General features: G+C 36.8%; 1 protein-coding gene across 1 annotated transcript in view; it reads left to right on the plus strand.

Annotated features, from left to right (window-relative positions):
- Positions 1–2,068: 2,068 nt before the first annotated feature.
- Positions 2,069–23,775, plus strand: part of PIK3C3 (phosphatidylinositol 3-kinase catalytic subunit type 3) — a 195,244-nt gene continuing 173,537 nt past the window's right edge. The window contains exons 1-3 of the mRNA XM_058277607.2: positions 2,069–2,358; positions 9,392–9,580; positions 15,836–15,979. Of these exons, the coding sequence (XP_058133590.1) occupies positions 2,105–2,358; positions 9,392–9,580; positions 15,836–15,979 (587 nt within the window). The 5' untranslated portion in view covers positions 2,069–2,104. The remainder of the gene's footprint in view (positions 2,359–9,391; positions 9,581–15,835; positions 15,980–23,775) is intronic.

The following is a 23,775-nucleotide window of genomic DNA, read 5'->3' on the forward strand; positions in this document are numbered from 1 at the left end:
ATTTAGGGAATTCTTGGTCAACAATCAGTTGCAATGCTCTTTCACTTACTAGAACCCAAATTAAATAAAGTAGGAGATTTAGAACTCCAAAATACAGAATTGAGAAAAGAGGTTTTCAATAAATATTTTAAAGTCTTGACTCACATAATGTAAATAACAATCAGATATTCCTCACATTGTATTTTTAGCCTTCCTTTCCAAGGTCTGAGGAGAGACCTTTCCTATATTGTAGGGGTACACATGGAATTCTACCCACAGTCATGTTCCTTGGGGCTGATCTGCTTGTGCTTTTTATAGTTAGCATGCTTGACAGTGACATCATTTAACTACAACTTTTCTTTTTCTCACTTGTGACACTAAGGGTCACACTTGATTTTCATGCCTTTATCTTCATTTTGTTTGTGACTGTGTTGGGGCCAACTGGTATTATTTTAACTGTAATGAACTAATAAGAAAAGAACTGAGATAGACTTAAGATAAAAGGATGCTTTGGGGGTCAAGTAAAAGCCAAATCATGGTGGCCATTGTGGGTATGCTAATGAATATTTAACAGTAATTTGAATAGAAAAATGAGACCAACAAATAGAACTGCCACATGATATGTAGCAGTATAGACGTATTGAATTTCAAAGAACCAATTCTATAAGAATAGTCAACGCCACATTAATGTTTTAAGTAACAGAATTCTAGCAAAAAGACATTATTATATTAGGATTATTAATTTGAAGTTTTCTGTTTAATTTGTAAATTTGTTTGGTTTTAGAGTTTGTAAGAACTGTGTGTGTATGGAGTTTTACCTAGGTTTATACATAACAGTGTAATAAAAGTAATTTAAGTCAGTGCTGGGATCAGAGTAATAAAAGTAATTTAAGTCAGCACTGGGACCAGAGAATTTGATTCTTTGCAAATTGTCAATACTTTATTAAAGTTTGAGAAACCTGTTTCTTGCCAAACCTCACACCCATTGCTGGAATTATTCCATAGGTAGGGTGGCAATTTAATGTTGGACAGCTTTGATGATGAGAAAGCTCAATTTTTTATTTGTTGAAATTACATTTCCTGTAAGTTCCAAGCATTGGTGGCAGTTGTACTTAAAACACATTGCCTATTTTCTTTTTGTTTAAACTTTGAATTATAGGAGGATAACTATAATTTTTTTGTTATCTGCTTATGTCCTTTTCTTGTTTCCATAAACATTTTTGAGTTTACTTTGGGCAAATTATTGCACATTGGCTTTTTTCCTTTTTTTTTTCTTTGCCTTTCCAAGTTAAACAGTTCCACTTTTTTCAACATTATTCTAATTTGAACATACTCTAACAATAACCACCTTAAAATGTGGCACCCAAAACAAAATACATAGAAAATGGAGCCTTTCATTCAATATCATCAATAATGATCAATCAAAAGAAATTAATACACTTAGCAATGTGCTAGGCTCTAAGAGGGACAGACACAGGAGTATATGGAACACTATTGTTGCCCACAAACATCTTTGAACTTAAAAACCAAGACTGCAATTTTCGATTCTATGTAACATTACAAAATAAACATTTTAGGGGCTGGAGGGTTCGAGAGATTTGAGTTGTTGAGTCATTCCAGTGTCTAATTTTGTTTGGTTCCCGAAAGCTGTATTGGACTCAAATAGGAAGAATACAAATGCTCAAGCTCTTTGCCCAAAGTTTCACAATTAGTATTGGTGTGCCAAAACCTGAACCCAGGTTCCTTGGCTCTTTGTTGAATCTCTTCCCCACTCTTTAGAATAGAAGGTGTCTTTTTTTTTCTTTTTTCTTTTTTTGCTTGAAATAGCAAATCAGTGAAGACATTTACAATATAAGGACCTCGGGAATTTAAAGTTGACAAGATTCTAATTCTTATGACCATTCGCTGTTTAGCCTGCAGGCAGCGAACGCTATTACAATTTTTATAATCGAATCTCACACCCTAGGTACAACGTAAATCCAAACAACAGCGTCCTTCTTTAAAAAAAAAAAAACAACAAAAACCTATTAATACAGGAAGACCACGTAAAGTCCGGAATGTAACCAGATACGCTGTTTCCGGAATCTTATTTACCCTTAAGCAAAATGGTGGGCGCCCTCTGCACATGCGCAGGAGAGGAGCCTGGGCGGGCAGTTGTCCGCGAACGGGAGCGCTTCGGACGCTGATTTGCAGCGAACCGGCTGAGGGGAGGAACCGGAAGGGCCGATGTCGTGCAGCTCCGCTGCTGTCAGTCCCGGCGTCTTTTCGGCGCCCGGCTTCTCGCAGTGCCTACGGCTTTTGTTGCGGTGCCATGGGGGAAGCGGAGAAGTTTCACTACATCTACAGTTGTGACCTGGACATCAATGTACAGCTCAAGATGTGAGAGAAATCCCGAGGGCTGGGAGTGGGATTGCGGAGGTGCAGGTTCGGCGAGGCAGGTTCTCGGGGTCGGGTGAGAACCGGGAGAGCAAAGGCAGGGAAGGCGGTGAAGAGTGGGAGGACCGAAAGGGGCGGTTTAGGAGAAGGATTGAGGATGTGGTCCCTTACAGAACGGGAATAAACCCTTAAGTCCCACAGTATTTTACAGTCTTTAAAGCATTTTGCTGTTCACAGCAACCTTTTGATGGATTATTACTGTCCCATTTTAGAGAAGAAATCAAGGCTCGGTAAAGACGTGGTCCCGCAGTTAATAAGAGGAGTTCGCTTTAGAACGCGGCTGGTGGCTGGCATGGAGACTGCAGAAGTTATGGAGAGTTAGAGACAGGCAGATCTGTAGTTGAGGATGAGATGAGCACGTTAATGCAGTAGCAGGAGCATGGGAGGTGATAGAGGCTTAGCCTGACTCTGGGCAGTCAGGTATTGTGAAGCCAGGGAAGGTGGGAGTGAGTCGAAGATGAGGGTGCCATTTGCAAAGGGACCAGGGGTCCTAGAGGAAAACCTCGGAGCACTATGATTGAAATCAAATAACCAAGGCATGACAGGTTGAGATGAGAATAATGATCCTGGGGGACAGCTAGGACCAAGTTGGAAATTCTGGGATTTTAAGGCAGTAGTATAGAAGCATTTTCATCTATCAAAGCTATCACAAATTATTAACCACAGTATCACTCGTAATCAGTAAATATTTACTGAATATGTTCAATCAGTATTCAAATATGTGACAAGCAGAGGGCTATGTGATACAAGTTTTCAGTTGGTGATAATTAGATCTTTTTCATTTGTGAGGTGCACCTTTAAATGTTTCTTTTATTTTTACAAGTCTCTTACAAATCCTTTTCACAAATCCCTTACTACCCAGTTTATGGTGGTGATAAAAATAACATATCAACAACCGTACCATGCCTTTGTATAATACTTTACACACCCATTTCACGTATTTTCTATAGCATTCATTCCTAGATGCTTATATAGGACTTGTATTGCCATCACCAGGTAAAGAGCTTTTCTTATGTCTCTCTCCTCTCAGTATTTTTTGGGCATGAGAATGCAGGTAGTGAGACTTTTGATCATTAAAAAGAATGAAAAAAAAAAAAACCTGGTGCATTAACACATGCAGGGACACGTGAAGTCAAAAGTAAAGTTTTAAATCAGAGTTTTGGCAAAATATAGTACTAGCTATGCTTTAGCTTCTGAGTCTATCAGTATTAGGATTTTTTTTTAAGGAGTGGCAGAAAGTATCAGTTTTGAATCATTTAATTAGAAAACAGTAAATTCATTTGTTCTGTTTGTTCTCTCCAGACTTTTCATATATTTCTGTGGTTTTAATAGCAACTTATACTTTGATGCTCGCTTCTTAGCACCATAATTGAATATCAAAATGCCCATCATACATGGTCCCTTTGGATGTCTTAAAGCACTTTAAAAACAAATTGTCTAAAGCTGAGCACATCATTAGCTTACCTTTCTAACTCTGATTTTCCTGAATTCTCTTTACCTGATTTTGGTGATTGTTAGCATTATTCCTCAAGTTGGTTAAGACAGAAAACTGAGCTTTATGCTTTTACCTATCTAGGTTTAATCAGTCACCAAGGTGTCTTGAATCTAGCCACTGAGCTCTCTTTTATCTATGCTCTTTCTTCTACCCCAGTACCCCAGCCTTAGTATACCTTTTCATTTTTCAGTTTGACTGAAAATCTTCTAACTGGTCTCCTTGCTTTCAGTCCCACTTCTCTAGTTCTTATACTACAGCCAAAGTATTATAAATATAAATCTAGGTATTACTTTCACATTTCAGATAATTCACCAAACTTTAAAAATTTGTTAATAACATTGATAATTTGAAAATATTACTTAAATGTCCTCACTATAAAAAGTAATTAATGATATATTAGTACTTTTTTTTTTTTTACATTAAGGCTTTGAAATCTGATGTATATTTTACATTTACATCCAACTTAATTCAGCTTAAGCACATTTCAAGTGGTCAGTAGCCACATGTGGCTGGTGACTACCATGTTGGATAGCACAGATCTAAACCATGTTCTTAGCATAGTTGAGGGGCCATACCTGGATCTTTTGATAACTATTCATCTCATCTAGAACTAGCTTCTTTATCCAAATATGCTAACTGTCCTTGCAGAAATCCAGGGGATCCTAAGATAAGACCATCTCGAAACTTCAGTTCTTACCATCTCTGAACCCTTTTGACAGTTTTTTTGTTAACAGTGATATATGTCAATTAGGTTATTTATCAATTCATATATAATCAGAAGTAATTTTTATAATATTTAATAACTAATAAGACATAGTCACTGACCAATGGGAATGGTTGCCTGAAGAATTGGAACCAATGCTGACATGCATGGCTTCTATGATTACAGCTGTGTGTACCAGCTGAATAATTGCTCAGATTGTCCTGGGTTGTTTATTGTCAGCTTCCCCAGTAAGACTGTGAGTTCTTTGAAGGCAGACCTTTGTCTTAACTCATCTTTGCATGCCTAAGACAGCTGCGGACCTGGCCTGTAGTAGGTGCTTCTGTAATGAACAAATGCTACCTTGTATTTAAAAAAAAAAATTAAACTAGTTAACTTGATTTACAAAAAAATCATGTAAAAAATACAGCATTCCCATTTACTGCCCCCATTGTTAACACTTTGCATTAGTGTGGTACCTTTGTTTCAATTGGTGAAATTACTATTATTAATAGAATTATAGTATTATATCAATATATTACTAATAATAGACTATTGATTAAATTACAATATAGTCCATAGTTTACATTATGGTTTATTTTCCCCCCATATACCTTTTAATATTACTAATTATTATATTTAATTTAAATATATTAATTAATATTAATTAAACCTTGCATTATTAATAAAACCTTGCATTAGTGTGGTACATTTGTTATAATTCATGAAAGAACATTTTTATAATTGTACCATTAACTATAGTCCATTGTTTGCAATAGGTTTCACAGTACATTGTACAGAGCTATGTTTTATCTTTTAGTTTTTATTTTAGTAACATGTATGACTTAAAATTAACCATATGTAATTCAGTAGTGTTAATTCCATTCACAGTGTTGTGCTACATTACCATTATCCATTACCAAAACTTGTCCATTACACCAAACTGAAACTCTGTACCAATTAAGCATTTTTTTTAAGATTTATTTTTTATTTATTTCTCTCCCCACTCCCCAGTTGTCTGCTCTTTGTGTCCATTTGCTGTGTGTTCTTCTGTGATCCTTATCAGTGGCACCAGGAATCTTTGTTTCTTTTTGTTGTGTCATCTTGCTGTGTCAGCTTACCATGTATGTGGCGCCATTCTTGGGCAGGCTGTACTTTCTTTCGTGCTGGGCGGCTCTCCTTAAGGGGCGTGCTCCTTGCGCGTGGGGCTCCCCTATGCAGGGGACACCCCTGTATGGCAGGGCACTCCTTGTGCTCATTAGCACTGTGCGTGGGCCAGTTCCACATGGGTCAAGGAGGCCTGGGGTTTGAACTGCGGACCTCCCATGTGGTAGGCAGATGCCCTATCCATTGGGCCAAGTCCGCTTCCCCCAATTAAGCATTAACTCACATTCTCTACCATTTCCCCAGCCCCTGACAACCTGTGTTCTAATTTGTGACTCCATGAATTTGCTTATTCTAATGATTTCCTATCAGTTAGCTAATACAGGATTTGTCCTTTTGTGTCTGGCTTATTTCACTCAACATGCTCTCTTCAAGGTTCATCCATATTGTTATATGTATCAGACTTAGTTACTTTTCACAGCTGCATAACATTCCATTTTAATAAATAGCACATTTTACTTATCTATTCGTCTGTCGGTGGACATTTAGGTTGCTTCCATCTTTTGGCAATTGTGAATAATTCCACTCTGCACATTGGTGTGCAAATACCTATTTGAGTCCCACTTTCAATTCCTTTGGGTGTATACCTAGAAGTTGGATTTCTGGGTCATATGGTAATTCTCTACTTCACTTTCTGACGCACTGCCAAACTCTTCCACAATGGCTGCACCATTTTACATTCCCACCAACTATGAATGAGTACTCCTACTTCTCACATCCTTTCCAACAGTTGTTAATTTCCGTTTTTAATATTAGCCATATTAGGGGTGTGAAATGGTTTCTCAGGGTTTTAATTTGCATTTCCCTAATGGCTAGTGATGCTGGGCACCTTCTCTTGTGCTTTTGGCCATTTGTATATCTTCTTGGGGGAAATGTCTATTCAACTAATTTTTTATTGAGTTATTTGTCTTTTTGTTAAGTTGTAGAATTTCTTTATAAATTTTGGTAATTTAACCCTTATCAGCTATGTGGCTTTCAAATATTTTCTCCCACTCTGTAGGATGTCACTTTATTTTTATAATGAAGTGCTTTGATACACAAATGTTTTTAATTTGTTGAGGTCCCACTTATCTTTTCTTCTGTTGCCCATGCTTTTGATGTAAAGTGTCAGGAGCCATTTGCCTAACACAGTCTTGAAGATCCTTCTGTGTATTTTCTTCTAGGAGTTTTATAGTCTTGTTGTTTATATTTAGTTCTTGGAGCCATTTTGAGCTAATTTTTTCAATTAACAATTTTCGAATGTTTAGTTTGTGCTTGTACTTTTCTGGATTTGGTGGTTATTTAGTTTGCTTAATTGTTCAGCCCCTACTTTTCAGTCTCATCTCTAGCTGCTTCCCCATATGTGTCTTATATATTAGTTGTCCCAAACAACTTGGAGTTCCTCAGACACATTGTCTTGTCTGTTTGCCTTTGTACATGCTGTTCTTTTCCTTTTGGATGACTCCCTACCAGTTTTACTCCTATCTCCTCTATTTGGGTTATTTGTCTGGGATACTCAACCTTTGTCCTTGTGCTAGAGGTAGGTATGTTCTTTGGTATAATGAAAAGAACATTGGCTTGGCTTCCTCTGCCTTGGTTTTTATTCTCAGCTATGTTACTTGGATGAGCGTGATCTCTTGAGTCGCTGCCTTCCCATTTGTAAAATGAGAATATGGTGAAAATTAAGTAGAAGAGAGTATATAAAATGCCTAGCACAGTGTCTGACAATCTTGCTTGTTTCTGGGCCAAGCAGTCTTGGCCCAGTGGATAAGGCATCCGCCTACCACATGGGAGGTCCACGGTTCAAACCCTGGACCTTCTTGACCCGTGTGTAGCTGGCCCACGTGTAGTGCTGATGCACGCAAGGAGTGCCGTGCCATGCAGAGGTTTCCTCCCGCGAAGGGGAGCCCTACACTCAAGGAGTGCGCCCCGTAAGGAGAGCCGCCCAGCATGAAATAAAGTGCAGCCTGCCCAAGAACGGTAGTGCATACACGGAGAGCTGACACAGCAAGATTACGCAACAAAAAGAAACACAGATTCCTGGTGCTGCTTTTAAGGATAGAAGTGGTCACAGAAGAACACAAAGAGAATGGACACAGAGAGCAGTTGACTGGGGGGGGGGTAAGGGGAGAGAAATAAATAAAAAATAAATCTTAAAAAAAAAATAAAGCATCTTGTGCATATCTTTTATAGCTTATAACTATATATATTTTTTTTATTTAAAAAGTGATCAGATTACAGAGTAAGATGCTAGAAATTATGTATCCTATCATAACCCAGTGAATGGACTGGGGGAGAGTGTAAACTACAATGTAAACTATAATCCATGCAGTGCAGCAATTCTCCAAAACTTATTCACCAAATGCAGTGAATGAGCCACAATGATGAAGGAGGTTGTGAATATGGGAGAAGCAGGGGGTGGGGTGTAGGGTATATGGGAACCTCTTTTATTTCTTAATGTAACGTTTGTTATGATCTATGTATCTTTAAAAAAAAAAAGACAATAAAGGAAGTCATCAGGTAATACATGCACATAATAAAAAAAAAATATTCAGTTAAAAATACGTTGTTTTTTTTCTCCCTTGATGCAACTACTGTACTGTTTATCTTGACTTTCTTTTCTGGGCTTTGTGCCTAGTACAGTAAATGTCTGTTGAGAGGATAAAGGAATAACTGGTCGAATTCAAATAAATAAAATGAAATTAAGTCCTGGAAAGCTGTTGACCTCTAGAACATAGATTAAGAGTTGGTCCCTTGGCCCACTGGGTGGACTGTGGGAGAGTGTGGGCTATAATGTGGACCATTCACCATGAGGCGCAGCGGTGCTCAGAGATGTATTCACCAAACGCAATGAATGTCTCATGATGATTGAGGAGGTTGTTATGGGGGGAGGAATGGGGTGAGGGGGGTGGAGGGTATATGGGGACCTCATTTTTTGAATGTAAAATTAAAAAAATAAAGACAAAAGTTGGTGGCAGATTTTTTTTTTTTTAAAGATTTATTTTATTTATTTCTCTCCCCCCCCCGTTTTCTGCTCTCTGTGTCCATTCGCTGTGTGTTCTTCTGTGTCTGCTTGCATTATCCAGCAGCACTGGGAAACTGTCTCTTTTTTTTGTTGTGTCATCTTGCTGTGTTAGCTCTCCGTGTGTGTGGCGTCTTTCCTTGGCGGGTGGTGTTTTTTTCATGTGGGGCTGCGCCTTGTGGGGTGCACTCATTGCGTGTGGTGCACCCCTATGCAGGGGAACCCCTGTGTGGTACAGCATTCTTTGTGCGGGGCAGCACTGTGCATGGGCCAGCTTACCACATGGGTCAGGAGGCCCTGGGGATTGAATCCTGGACCCTCCATATGGTAGACAGATGCTGTATCAGTAGAGCCACATCCACTTCCCATGGTGGCAGTTTTTAAAATTCAGAAGCCCAAAATAGAAGTATAAGTTCTTGAAGATAAGAATGATCTTAGATTTGTTAAGATTTAAGAGACCTTGATTAAATGTAAGAGTTGCTTTAATTTCACATGCAGAAAATGTTCTTTAAGAAGCAGGTAACCTTGACACAAATATATATTCTACTGAGTATTTGTTGTGCATATGTATATGTTTTTAAAACATGGCCATACATTGTTGTTTTTGTGCTTTCAGAGGAAGTTTGGAAGGGAAGAGAGAACAAAAGAGTTATAAAGCCGTCCTAGAAGACCCAATGTTGAAGTTTTCAGGACTATATCAAGAGACATGTTCCGACCTCTATGTTACTTGTCAAGCTTTTGCAGAAGGGAAGCCCCTGGCATTGCCAGTGAGAACATCCTACAAGGCATTTAGTACAAGATGGAAGTAAGTTGTTTTCTTATATTTGGTGAAGTTCAGGCTGCTCTTTCATTTCTCTATAGATGTTCCAAGTATAATTTAGTAAGGGATACAGAGGAATTTCTTGATTAATACCTGTAAGTATTAATCAGATAGTTTAAATTGAGACAGTAACCTATTCAGATAAAATAAAGTATTAAACATATCATAATTACAACTGAAATGAAAGTACTTTATGTTTGTGTTCAGTATATTTTGATAAGCACTTGAATGATTTACAAAATGTACAAAAACAAACACCTGTATCATCATTTATGTTCTGTTCTTTGCCTTGAACACATAAACACTTTTCAGTAGTTTGAAAGGTTGTCCAACCAGAGATTTGGAGTGCACATCATTAGAGTGAAATCTTTTGTCACCTGTTCAAACAGATTTACTCTTAATATTACTACTTTGTTTTGTTTTATTATTTATTTATTTATTTTTAGGAGGTACTGGGGATTGAACCTGGGACCTCAGGCATGGGAAGCAGGTGCTCAATTACTGAGCTATACCTCCTCCCCTAATACTATTATTTTAAGCATTTAACTAATTTTTAAGAATATTCAGTTAAAAGTAATTTTTCCCCCCTCAGGAGCAACTACTTAACATTTATGTATCCTGATTTATTAAGCATGGGGTGCTAGGAAAACGTCAGAATGCAGGGTAAATAAATGTGAAGTTCAGTTTTCAGAACAGTATTCAGGGTCTTAATTTAACTTCTTGAGACTTCTTATTTGTTAAAGCATATGTTGTAGTTCTAATGTTTGATCCATGTGTATTATTATTTCGCACCCTGATTGACACAGTGCAGAATACATAGGTTGTGTACCCCTTAAAGAAGAAGTTTATGCCCACAGCTTTCATGCAAGACAGAGTGTGGTCACATGGACGGCTGTGCTGTGCCACTGAGGGAACAGCCCTACTTGGACCAGGCATGTTTCATCTGTGCTGGCAAAGGATTTTTCAGAGCAAATAGTTGTCTAAGTTTTAGCAGTCTAGCCACAGTGAAATCAGCTATTTTAATGGTATAATTCAGTGTCTTTGGGTGAACATGGATACACACACACACATATTCATATAAACAAATATATATTTAATGCTTTTTTTAATCCTGGAAAATTTCAAACCTATAAAAGTAGAATAATACAGTAAACTTCATGTTTCCATCAACTCAGTCAATTCCTAACTCATGGCCAAGCTTGTTTTATCTATACCCATTATTATTTTGAAGCAAATTTTAAATGTATTTTAACTGTATACACTTTCACAGATCTCTTTTTTAAACATATCTATGGTCCATCATTAAACCTAAAACAATGAGCAAAAATCGCTTAATTGTATCATAGGTCCTTAAATTGGTATCACAAAATCTACAAAACCCTGAAAATTGTATAGAAAATTTTATGTCTTATATATTTCTCCAGAAACAGAGTCCAAATTAGATATTTTGAGGTTGCCTGTGCTCCCAAAATAGATTTCAACCACATGTTTAGATCTAGAAGGTCAATGTGTGTGGTGAACCCCACTTTTCTTGATAAGGAAAAATGTCTAGTGGTTCTGTTCTTTGTCTTGATAAAAAGGAAATTAGAGCAAAAGCAAATTTCCATTTAGAGGGAGGTTCAAGTTCTGCTCCCATTTGCCAAATCTTATTTGCCTTATAGATATATTATATTTGCCAAGATATAGAATATTCCATGTTTGTTTGAATATATTTAGTTTATTTTTTCTAAATTATAATACCTCTCTATAAATAAGTGCTCTAAAATAATTAGAGGACAATGGCTTATTTTTTATTATTTTTATTTTATTATTTTTTTAAAGTTAAAAGCCCTGAACAGCTGTATAGAAAATTGGTTGAAGAAAATACCTTATGTTAGGCAAAGTTATAGCTTGGTGACATGAATAGGTGTGTTTTTTTGTTGTTGTTGTTGTTGTTTTTTAAATGAAGATATATTCTTTAAGATTAGGAGAATACATCATTTGCAGATTTTATATACCCTGCACATTAGTATTTAAAACATGAATTTATTACCAATTTATCAAAGAAAAATAAAAGCTTCCTAAAATGAATGAGACAGACTTTAAATGTTTGAAGTAAATTCATCATTCTTTACAAACATTTACTTAAAATAAATATTCTATACATTGGAAAAAGAAACTATACTATAAAAGAGTTCTTATTATCCAAATTTTTGTGTTTTCTCTGTTTTTAAGTATTTTTTAAAAGTATTTTTAAGTATGTTCAGATAAGCATTATTGCATAATATGAGATGCCAAGTTGTTAAAATCTTTTTGGTTCCTGAGTTTCTGATAGTGAGTAATGTGAGTACTAATAATGAGTAATTCATCCAAAATTTATCTGTCTATCCTGTCATGCTATGCTAGCCTATCCTATAATAAGAGATTCTTTAATTATACTTAAGGTGAAATTCTCAGTTTTAGGATATGATTACTACAGATTTACAAGTTTCTGTATGAGTATTATTTTGTAGGCAAGTAATTTAACTGTCTTTTAGAAATTTATATTCTACCTTGTCCCATAAAAGATTTGAAGTGGCTTTTGAGAGACACATATAACAGCAATCTAGTATAATTTAAAAATTAGGAAGTCAGGATTTATGAGTACATTAATCAGGCTAAGGGGGTTAGTACAAGAGTATATGGCATAGCAAGGAGTGGAGGTAGTGGTGGGGGACTAGGTAAAGACTGGAATGTCAAGATTCAGGCTTTAAGGTCTTGCAAGGTTTTAAAAGTTACCAGGTAAGTTTAGCTTGTGCAGTGGGGAAGGATGATGCATGGGCCAGGGTGGGTGGGTGAGAGAACAAAATGGTGTTCAGAGTACACAGCTTTATAATGTCCTACTTGATCTTTCAATAAATAACTTGTAATACATAGAGAAGTTTCCAAACTTTTTTTTTAGCTGTAGAATCATTTTCTTCAAAAGAACTTATCTATAGAAGCCCTGAATGGAAAAGAGATGAAAGTAGAATTGCTTTTATTTAAAGAGGGATTGGGATTCTGGGGTTGGAAAGGTTTGAGGCCAGTGATTGGTTGGTCATATGAACTGTCCCCTTGTCATTAAAGGACAGAATATAGAGATGAGAAATTTCACAATTCAGTTGGAATATGGTAACTGATTTCCTTCTAACTTTAGCCTGTGTAATTGATGACAGTTTGTAGTCTTTGCCTTTTAAGCCTGGCCTACCATGTAGGTAGTAAATATATTCATTTAGTTACTCAAGCTTATATGTAGTGGAGAATGACCTCCTTAAGCCATGTATGCTTATTTTTTAAGAACCTCATAGAAGAAAAGTCTTTAATGACTTCTTGAATTATCCTTGAAATTAATAACAAACCCCTCTAATATTCTTGAAGGTCCCTGAATTCATATAGTAGATACATACTAAAATGATTTGTTATATTAAGTATTTGAAAATTCTCTTCAGTTTTTTACTGATGCAGATGTATTTGACCTAGACTGTTTAGGATATGCCCCTTTGAGAATAATTTTGCATAAACAGAAGCTTTTTTCCTAATTACCCAATGTGTTACTGCTGTGTACTATTTTGTGTGTTGCTTGCATAGTATTATTTTGGGATTGTAAAGGCCATCTGCTATTTAAGGGATTTGCAATTATCATGTGAATCCAGTGTGAAGTTTAAATGCAAAAGAAAATTTGCCAAGATGAATAGAGGGTAAAAAAGAGGCTGTCATTGCTGTATTATTAAGAACAAACATTCCTTAGTGAGATAATCTATGCAAGCATGTTTTGAAAGCACTAATAACTAAACATTATTAATATTAATGAATGATTTGAGGAACGTAAAAAACTCACATTAAAAAAAGTTACATGTCTGTCTAATACAATCTGGTAATTTCATGTTATGAAGGTTAAAGGTAATCTACTTCGACCTCTGTAAGGTTATTTTCTTCCTGCTTTTTTGAAGCACTGCTCTATATTATAGGACCTCTGCATTGTTTTAAAGGTAATAAGAATATTTCTGATTTTTCTCTCTTCATAGTGTAAAATTGTGTTTTGGAGAATGTTAAAAAAATTGCATTTGGTTTCAAAAAATTCTAGCAGATTTAAATGTTCTTGCAGATGTTGATTAGGCACTAACATGTTTCCTTGTGTTTTAGTGATATTGTTTGTGGTTCTTAATTAAAGATTTTACTAGGGTTTTTTTTTTTTTTCCCCAGAGTAAAAGTCTTATATTTTTAATACACTAAAATAAAACATTCTTGTATTTAGTTAATGATAAGACATCAAATCAACACATTGAAAAGAGGGAAATAAAGGGAAAAACCACAAGTTTGGTTTGCTTTGTTTTGTGTCTTTTTCTGTCTGAAATCTTCTTCAGTTAAATTTGATCGTTGACCAAGGATATCACTTAATAATGGAAGCTGGAGGACAGGATAATCCTACCCGAGTAACCTATCTGTATCTGATATCCCTACTAAAATAATTACCATTTTGCAGGAAATACTAGGTTTATTGGATAATTAAAAAATATATCTTACGGTTAGGGAGCAGTAGCTGGGGAAGCTTTTGGTGTGGCAGAATCATTTTTGAGAATAGTTTTCTGGTGGCTTCACACATGGCACCGGTGTGCAGATGACTGGCAGTAGCTTCTCTGGTAAAGGGAAAACACATAGGGTTTCTTTGCAGCGTGTACTCTCTCATGGGCCTGTAAGTTGGTTTTGTGGCTGGAGGACTTTTCACATGTGCTGTACATGAAGGGCTTCTCCACAATGTGAATCTTCTGGTGCACATGTAGGTCTGATGTCTGGAAGAAACCTTTGTGATACTCGGCACAAACAAATGGTATTTCATTCCTGTGTTTTCTCTGGTGGGCATGTAGCTGAAAGAGTTACCTAAAGATCCAGGGACAGTCCTCAGATCCCTATGATTTTGGGAAACCATGGACTCTTTCTTGGTTTACCTCATACCTGGAAGTTTCATCGTTGCTTTGCTTGGTCGTTTCAGGCTTAGGGCTGGCTTGCTCTGGCCTGGGGAGAAACTGTGGTCCCACCTCCACAGGGACACTTGATAAGAGGGTCTTCCTAGGGATCCTTCCTTGGATCTGGAGGAGCCAAGCTCTGCTCTTCAGGGGTTATGTAGGTTTTCCCAAGAAACACTCCCTTCATCAGGCTTATGGCCATTATCTTCCTGAACTAGGGAAGGAATTTGACTGCCTCAACTAGTAATATTTTCATTTACTTGATTGGTTTTCACAGAAATGTTGCTGCCATCTTCTTTACATTCCCTCCTTGTCCTGTTTGAAGGCAGACTATCTTGGGGATCCTGGAAGGGTGTCCTCTTCTCTAGGGATTCCTGCTGGTATTTATTCCATGAGTTGAAAAATGACTTCTCTTAAGGGCATACTCTTAGAGAAAAAGGTTTCCTATCTCTGCATGTGGATATGGACAGTCTGGTGACTTCATGCAATCATTGGTCAGATCTTCCATCAATTTCTCCAGGTTTCTTCCCCCACTTGACTTCCATTTCTCTCTCAAAGAGGTCTTGTTTCTGCAGGGTCCATTCATCATAATATATTCTAGGACCAGTTGAGAAATAATTTCTTCCCTACTGTGTTTTTCTGCTGAAGCCACAAGTGAAATACCTTACAGAGTCACTTTAGTTCCTGCCTTGCAAATATGCCATTGTTGGTTTGATATAAGCTGAGCTGAGCACCTGGAACTTGGAGTTCCCCTCATCCTTCTGGGCACTAGGTACTTGGATGAGTTCAGACTCTAGATTGTCTGACCCAGGATCACTCCTGATGGGGCACATCAAAAGGAGGTTCTGAGATCTAAAGCCATGCTTAGCAAGATTTCTTAGAAGGAGTCAACCTCGAGGATTCAGGCCCTGCTGACTTGTATTCCTGGGAAATCTGTTTTAATAACTGGCGGGTGCTTGAAGACTGCAAGCTCTTTCTTGGTTGACCCTCTGAGCTGGGTGATCCTAGGCTGAATGCTGCTCAGTATGTAACTTGTTTTCTGCGCTGGGTTCATCTGATTACTAGTGTTATTTTTCAAATGTTCTATTGGAAAAAATTTTTTTCTCAAATATTCTCTATTTGAATTAAAGTTGACTATATAAAATTCCAGGTGACTGAGATACTGTTTCTTGAAGTATTAACCTAATCTTTTGGGGGCCTTTTTCTCTGACTAAACCTTGTGGTTTGTTAGTTTAAAAGAAAGTTATATGTATCTGATTATGTTGACTTTATTTTCTAGTTGGAATGAATGGCTCAAATTGCCTGTGAAGTACCCTGACCTGCCCAGGAATGCTCAGGTGGCCCTGACTATTTGGGATGTGTATGGACCAGGAAAAGCAGTGCCTGTGGGAGGAACAACGGTGTCGCTTTTTGGAAAATATGGGTGAGCATTTTATTCTGCTAATTTATATGAGTGTTGTAGTTTTCTTGCACTTTTCTTTTGTGGAGGCCTTTCACAATGTATGCCCACTCTTGTTCTCTGTGTGCTAGGAATTGAAACAGGTTTGGTACATATTATTCTGTAATTCCTGGGTCTGAATTTGATGTTACTTCCTAGAGGATGTGCAGATAGAGTGATGAAGAAGCACAGTTTATATTACTGTATTGTTAGTGTTTAATAATGTAATTTTTCTAAAAGAATATCAGTCTTTGGGAACTAAAACCTTGCTTTATAGGAAAAAAAGGCTTTTGGCATAAATTATAACTGTTTTGTTATAGGGTTTTCCCGCTTTGTCATAGTAGTGACAGAAAGTAGTGACAGACAAATAGGATTAAAAAGCATTAATTTGTCAATGATGGTGATGATTATAATGGAAAAGTAGTTCATTTTTTTAAAAAAATTACAAATAAAATAAGTTTATGATTAAGTAAAATTTTTGCAGTTCTGAAAATTACAATCTCTATTCTTCTGGAGCAGAGAGTTCACTCATGATCTTAAGAGAAATGGTGATACTTTATTTTTCTTCTTCCATTTATTAATTGGAATTTTTCTATAAAAATGAAGTATTAATTACCCTGATGTATAGTTCATATAGGAAGGGCAGATAAATGTTTGAATTTTTTTCCCTTTACCGATTTTAAGAGTAATGAGTTGGTGCTGCAGAAATTTAGAGGTGACACTTGATGCTTTTTGTTTTTATCGTGAACTTTTTTTTCATTGAAAAAATATTTTATTAAAGCATATCATTCAAATATGAATAATAAATATAAAGATTCTTAGCTTTTTTTGTTCCACTGACCCCTTTGCCAGTCAGGTGAAAACCACAGACCCCTTACTAAGTCCATACTGTACTATGTGTTATTTAATAAATATATCACACCTGCACAAAACATTCCCACAATAGTAATTTTTTTTTTTTAATTTAAATTCAAGCTCATTGACCCCTTGTTAAGAACCCCTGGTATAAAGAGTTGTGAACTTACAAAACATATATGCCTTACATTATGCAGGTTTCCCATCATCATGAACCTTTAAATTTAAATGTCGTTTGATATATTGTAGTCCATTGCTGCCTTTATTCATTGTAATGCTTATAAAAAGTCCAATTTTTAGTCATTAGGAGCCCTTTCATGTTGGCCTTATGGCTTTTTGATAGTATGTCAATAGTCATTGGTAGCTTCCTTGCTTTCTGGTAGACAAGCTATTCCAGCCTTATAATGTACATTTGCTGCCCAGAGACATCTCTATACTGTCCTCATATATTCTATTCTTGTATTAAGTCTTAAGAGAGGCATTATAGTACAAAGTCTAGTGCAGGGTAGTTTGTGGTACTAGATTGTCTGGGTTTGAATGCTGCCTTCTTTGCTTTATATCTGTGTAATCTTGAGCAAGTTATTTAATCTCCTTATGCCTCAGTTTCCTAATCTGTAAAATGAGGATAAGAATAGTATTTGCCTCTTAGAATAGTTATGATGATTAAGTAACTAAATATACTGAATGAGCTTAATCAGTTTAGCTATCATTATTGCTGGACTATTTTAATTTTTGAATACTATTATAAAATAATATTAAATAGGAATAATCCTCCTCACTAGTATTTTTTCTGGAATTGCTGGAATTTCTCTGGATATTTTTCATGTTTGTTTTGCCTGATGAATTTTAATATTATTTTCTCAAGTTTATAAACAAAACTCATTGTTATTTTGTTGGAAAAGCTTACTGAATTATTTGTTAATTTAGGAGTGAATTGACACTTTTATAATATTGAAACCTTTTACCCAGAAATAGGGTGTATCAGAAAGGCTTCAATTCATGAATAAAAACTATAATCTAATTTAGAATAGCTTGATTCCTTAGTAACATGTAGGAATTTTAGTTTAATCTAGCTATTAAAGAAATGTTTGTTATTGAAATCCATGCAGGAACAATAATTTAGACTAATAATTTAGTCTGGTACATTGTAACCGCCAGTTTTTTCAATATAATTTTTGGTAAGATAGGATGTTTTGGCATAACAACAATATTACTAAATTAGTATTGTTCCTTTCCCAGAACATTTGTTCCTTCTTATTTTTCTCTACTAGGTAGGATTTTGCTTGCCACAGAGAAAAAAAGTATAAGTTTATTTCTCTTAAGAGTCTTTATGGCTAAATGTTCTTAAGAGACAGCCAGGCATCCTGGGCTCTTCTAAGAGGTTTACCTTTTGGAATGGCCCCTGGAAGTTGCCTCATTAAAAAAACACCTTTTAGCACTTGTGCATTTTAGATCCCCTTAGGATCTAGCTTCAGGAGCTTACTGACTAGCTATAGGTGTGGGACAATTGCTTTCTCTCTGAAGTGTAGTGAAGTGACCTGTCCAAAGCCAATAAACTCTTTCTTAGACTATCTTCAGTTGAAATATGTGGCACTGTTTGACTAGGCTTGTGTGGCTTTTGAAAAACATTAAAAAGTACTTTAAATCAGTGGAAATCAAGCTTTGTATATGAATGATCTGGGTAGCTTACTGGAAAAACATATTTCTATGTCCTCCCTTATTAAATTTGGGATTGGGCTGAAGAATCAACATTTTAAATAACCATCCTTAGTGATTCTGTGGAATGTGGCTTATGGACTACATTTTGAGAAACTGCATTAACTTTTTCAAAAAATTTATTTATTGAAGTATATCACTCCTACATACACATACATAAACAATGAGTGTATAATAATAGTTGAGAACTTACAAAACAAACATATATAACGTCATACAGGACTCTCATAACTCACCCTACCACCAATAACATGCATTGTTCTTAAATTTTTTAACTAGTGATTAAAGAGCATTGTCAAAATATTACTACCAAAGTATTTTTCCCCCAACCAACCCTATTATTATCTTTATATCATTTATATATGAACATACATAAACAATAAGTATAGTAAAAGTTGTGAACTTAGAAAGCAAACGGGGACCCATTCATCAACCCCCCACCAACACTTTGCACTATTGTGAGATATTTGTTACAAATTATGAAAGAATATTTCAAAATCTTCCTGCTAATCATAGTCCTTATCTTACATTTGGTGTTTTTTCCCCCCAAAGCACCCTACCATCATTTTTTAGATATATTTTTTTATGACAGAAGTTGTAAACATATAAAACAATCATGCACATGTGCAGAATTCCCAAACAATAATTCTCCATCAACACACCACATTGTGGTGGAACATTTGCTACAGGTAAGATAATATCATCTAATTGTTACCATATCCATAGTGTAAATTTGGCTCACATTTTCCATACTGCCTCATTATCAACACAGTACATTTTTTGCTTAGATGCAAGAATATTATGTTATTACTGCTAACCACAGTCCATTGGTCACTCCAGCTGCACCTTTCCCATGCTTCTCCACATTCCCATCACCCTGTGATAGTGATGTATTTGCTCTAGCTCACAAAGGACACCCCTGCATCTGCACCATCAGTCACAATTCTCATCCACCTCTTGGTGTACTGTGCTATCCAGTTCCTAGATCATTCTCTAGCATTCTGTCAACTGGCATTTACATACCTGGACTACCATTTTCAGCCACATCCCCATTTATAAACTAGTTGTTACTCACTAAATGTTACCATCCACTCTATACATTTCCACACTTTTACAGTAAAGCTAATTAAAACTTCTACATACATTAAATATCAGTAGTCCATCTCATTCCCCCTCCTATCTCCTTTAAGAATCCACCACCTACCACCAGGTCCTGAAGATATCTTCTACAATCTCTTTTAGAAGTTTTATGGTTCTTGCTTTTATTTTTAGGTTTTTGATCTATTTTGAGTTAGTTTTTGGATAAGGTTTGAGATAGGGGTCCTCTTTTCTTGTTTTGGCTATTGATATCCAATTCTCTCAGCACCATTTGTTGAATGGACTGTTCTGTCCAAGCTGTGTGGGTTTGACAGGCTAGTCAAAAATCACTTTACCATAGATGTGATGGTCTGTTTCTGAACCATCAATCCAGTTCCATTGGTCTGTCTGTCTTTATGTAAGTACTATGCTGTTTTTACCACTGTAGCCAGGTAATGTGATTTAAGGTCTGGAGATTAGAGTTTGCTTTTCCTTTTTAAGATGTTTCTGGCTATACAGGACCCCTTAATCTTCCAAATAAATTTGACAATTGTGTTTTCAATTAAAAATAAAAATGCTGATGGAATTTTTATCTGGATTGCTTTGAATCTGTGTATCAATTTGATTAGAATTGACATCTTAATGATATTTAGTCTTCTAATCCATGAGCATGGCATGTTCTTCCAGTTATTTAGGTCTTTTTGATTTCTTTTAACATTGAGTTGCAGTTTCCTGAATACAAGTGCTTTACATCCCTGACTATTTGAGTTTTATCTGTCATTTTATTTTTACCACACTTTTGACAGTTTTAGTTTTATTAATCTTCATTTCTAGACTCTCTTCCAGGCCTCTCTCTCCTGTCTTTTCTTTTTAGGCTCCTTTAGTATTTCCTGAAAATCTGTTCTTTTGCTAAGAAATTCTCCGAGTTTCTGTTTATTTGTGAATTTTCTAATCTCGCCCTCAGTTTTGAAATACGGTCTTGCTGGATATAAGATTCTTGGCTGAAAGTTTTTCTCTTGAAATATCTTAAATATGTCAGACCACTGTCTTCTTGCTTCCATGGTTTCTGGTGAGAAATCAGCACTTACTCTTATTGGGTATCCCTTATATATTATGCATTGCTTTTCTCTTGCTGTTCTCAGAATTCTCTTTGTCTTTGGCATTTGACGTTATGATGAGTTTGTATCTTGGAGTTGGTCTATGTGGGTTTTTTTCGGATGGGAGTACGTTGTGCTTCTTGGACATGGATATCTGTCCTTCAATAGGGTTGGGAAATTTTTTACTATTATTTCTTCAAATATTCCTTTAGCCCCTTTTCCTTTCTCTTCTCCTTTTGGGATACCCGTGACACGTATGTTTACATACCTTTTGCTGTTAAAAGGTTCCCTGAGACCTTGTTCAATTTTTTCCATTCCTTTCTTCATCTGTTCTTTTGTATGTTCACTTTGAAAGGCCATTTCTTCAGGCTCACCAATCCTTTCTTCTGCCTCCCCAAATCTGTTATTATATGATTTCCAGTGTTTTTAAAATTTCATTGATTGCACCTTTCATTCCCATAAGATTTGCTATTTCTCTGTGTGTGCTTTCAAATTCTTCTTTGTGTTCATCCAGTGTCTTCTTAATATCCTTAATCTCTTTAGCCATTTTATTGAATTTATTAAGGAGATTTATTTGAACATCTATGATTAGTTGTCTCAACTTCTTTATGTCATCTGAAGGCTTATCTTGTTCCTTTAATTGGACCATAGCTTCCTATTTCTTGGTGTGAATTGTAATTTTTGGTTGGTGTCTTGGCATCTGGATTACTAGAGTATTTATTCTGGGTGCAGTTTTCTCTTTAGTTTAGGGCTTCCTGCCCTTTCTCCCTTGCTGGTTGTGCAGTTGGAGCCAAGGTTGTAATTGGTGCTATAAACTGTGGAGGCTCAATGTGCCATCATTGTGCCAGGGACCAATGAAGCTTCTTTCAGCTTTCTCCTTTGCCATGGGTAGCAGCAGAGTCATAACTGTGTGGAATAATCCAAGTTGTGCAGGCCTAGACTGTAGTTGCCCATAGAAACTGATGAAGCTTCACACTCCTTTCTCTCTTGCCTGGGGCGAGCCTGGAGCTGCAGGTATGGGCAGCAGTCTATGCAGTCCAGGTCCAAGATGACTGCAGTTGCCCCGAAGACTTACAGTTTTCAGTCTGTGCCAGCCAAAGGTACCTACAGTTACCTGGATATGCTACTGCAGGGCCTGCCAGCTTCCTCCCTGCCAGAGGTGGGGCCGAAGCCTAGTCTAGGGCTGCAGACCGATTTGGGTGAAAGAAAGTGGCTCCTACCGTCACTGATTTTTGGTCAGCCCAGCTTCCCCTCAGACTGGGGCGGAGGTCAAAATGGTGGCCACTGGCCTCTTTCCAACTTGGGCAAATTCACACCCCAGCTGTTCCCAGGGTTGTATCTTAGCCAGCCGAGTCTACCAATCAGTAGCTGAAATTGGCTGCCAGCTGTCTCCTTCTCCCCTGTTTTTGGAATTGGAAATGGAGATTCCAGTTCCAGCCACAGAACAGCTCCTGGGGTGGCTTGAACCTCCAGAGTAGGATAATCACAGTCCTTCGCAGTTGGGTCGCTAATTTCCTGGAGAGGCTGGCGCAGGTCCCCTCAGCTTCCTCCCTGCTAGAGGTGGCCTGTGGCCTAGGCTAGAGCTGAAGTCTGATCTGTATGGAAAGAAGCCAGTCGCCTCCAGCACTGGGATTTTCAGTCTGCAACGTTTCCCCTTGTGCTGGGCGCGGAGTTAAGATGGCAGGTCCCAGCCTCTTTCTGACTTGGACAGCCTCAAACTTTAGTTCTTCTCAGGTTTATATTTTAGCCTGCTGAATTTACTCCTCAGTAGCTGAAGTTGGTGCCCAACTGTCTCTTCCTCCCCCCCGTTTTTGGGAACTGGAGCTTCCAATTCTAGCCGCGGAACAGCTCCCAAGGCGGCTTGTGCCTCCAGTGGAGGATGAGCACCAGCCTCTGTGGCGTGGAGCACTTTACTTATGAGTCTTCTCTGCTGATGGGCAGTCTCCTCCTTCCATTCCTTCACGGATATTGCAGGATGGTCTTCTGGTCTCTTGAAGTCCCAAACAGATGCTTCAGCTAGCTCCAGATAGTTCTGGGTGATTACTAACTGCCCTGTAGCAGGAGCTGACTCTAGGAGCTCCTTAAAATGCCACCATCTTGCTGGTTATCTGCATTAACTTTTTCATAGTAGTTTATTTGTATTACTTAAGTACGCATTTCTTTTCATGCATTCTTCTTTTCTGGTGTTAAGAAAATTAAGACGTTGACACCTGGAAAGTAATCTGCTTTGTCATACCTACAACTCAAAAATAGTTCACGCTGTTCTTCAATGTTCTGAACATATCTAATGTCAAATACAAGTCAAGTATTTCAGTGAATAGCACTGATTTTGTGAAATCAGTATCTCCCAAACTTGAGCTCTTTACTTACCATTTTCAGGATTCCTGCTATGTTTCTGTACTATGAATACTCTATTTACTTGATTTTTTATCTAACCGGTTACCCAGTTCACCCTTTTTTTTTTTTTTTACTTCTATTTACTTTGCAGGAAAAACTTGATATCCTTGCTGTGAATGTATCTTTTAACATTGGTGGGTAACAGTAAAAATAAACACAGTGAACACAACTGTTACTTTAAAAAAATGAAGTTATTTGTTATTAAAATTAAAGCATTAGAACACCTAATAAAATACAAATAATGAATTTATTTGGTTTACAAAATGTGTATACTATACCTGTAAAAAAGCCCTTCTTTAATAAAAATAGTTCTGTTTATGCCTTGACAGAAATAAGGGGATATTCACCTCAGTGTCACTTAATTCAAAGAGAAGATAAGGTTTACTTCAACTTTGTGTGTGTGTGTGTGAACCAGTTGACTCTCCTATGATTGTAGGACAATTAGCCAAATGATAAAGTTTAGATTTTAAATAGTTTTCCCACTTTGAACAGTGGGAAAAAAGTGCAAAAAAGCTGGATCACCAATTCTTGTTCCTTGTAGGCTGGTGCTTGTATTGACCTTCACCTCAGAAGAAGGAATTCTAAGAAACCTTACAACATTAAGAATGCCTTTTTCTCTCTGGTTCTGGTGTCTTACTT

This window comes from Dasypus novemcinctus, chromosome 16 (genome assembly GCF_030445035.2).
Source record: "Dasypus novemcinctus isolate mDasNov1 chromosome 16, mDasNov1.1.hap2, whole genome shotgun sequence".
NCBI classification, from domain to species: Eukaryota; Metazoa; Chordata; class Mammalia; order Cingulata; family Dasypodidae; genus Dasypus; species Dasypus novemcinctus.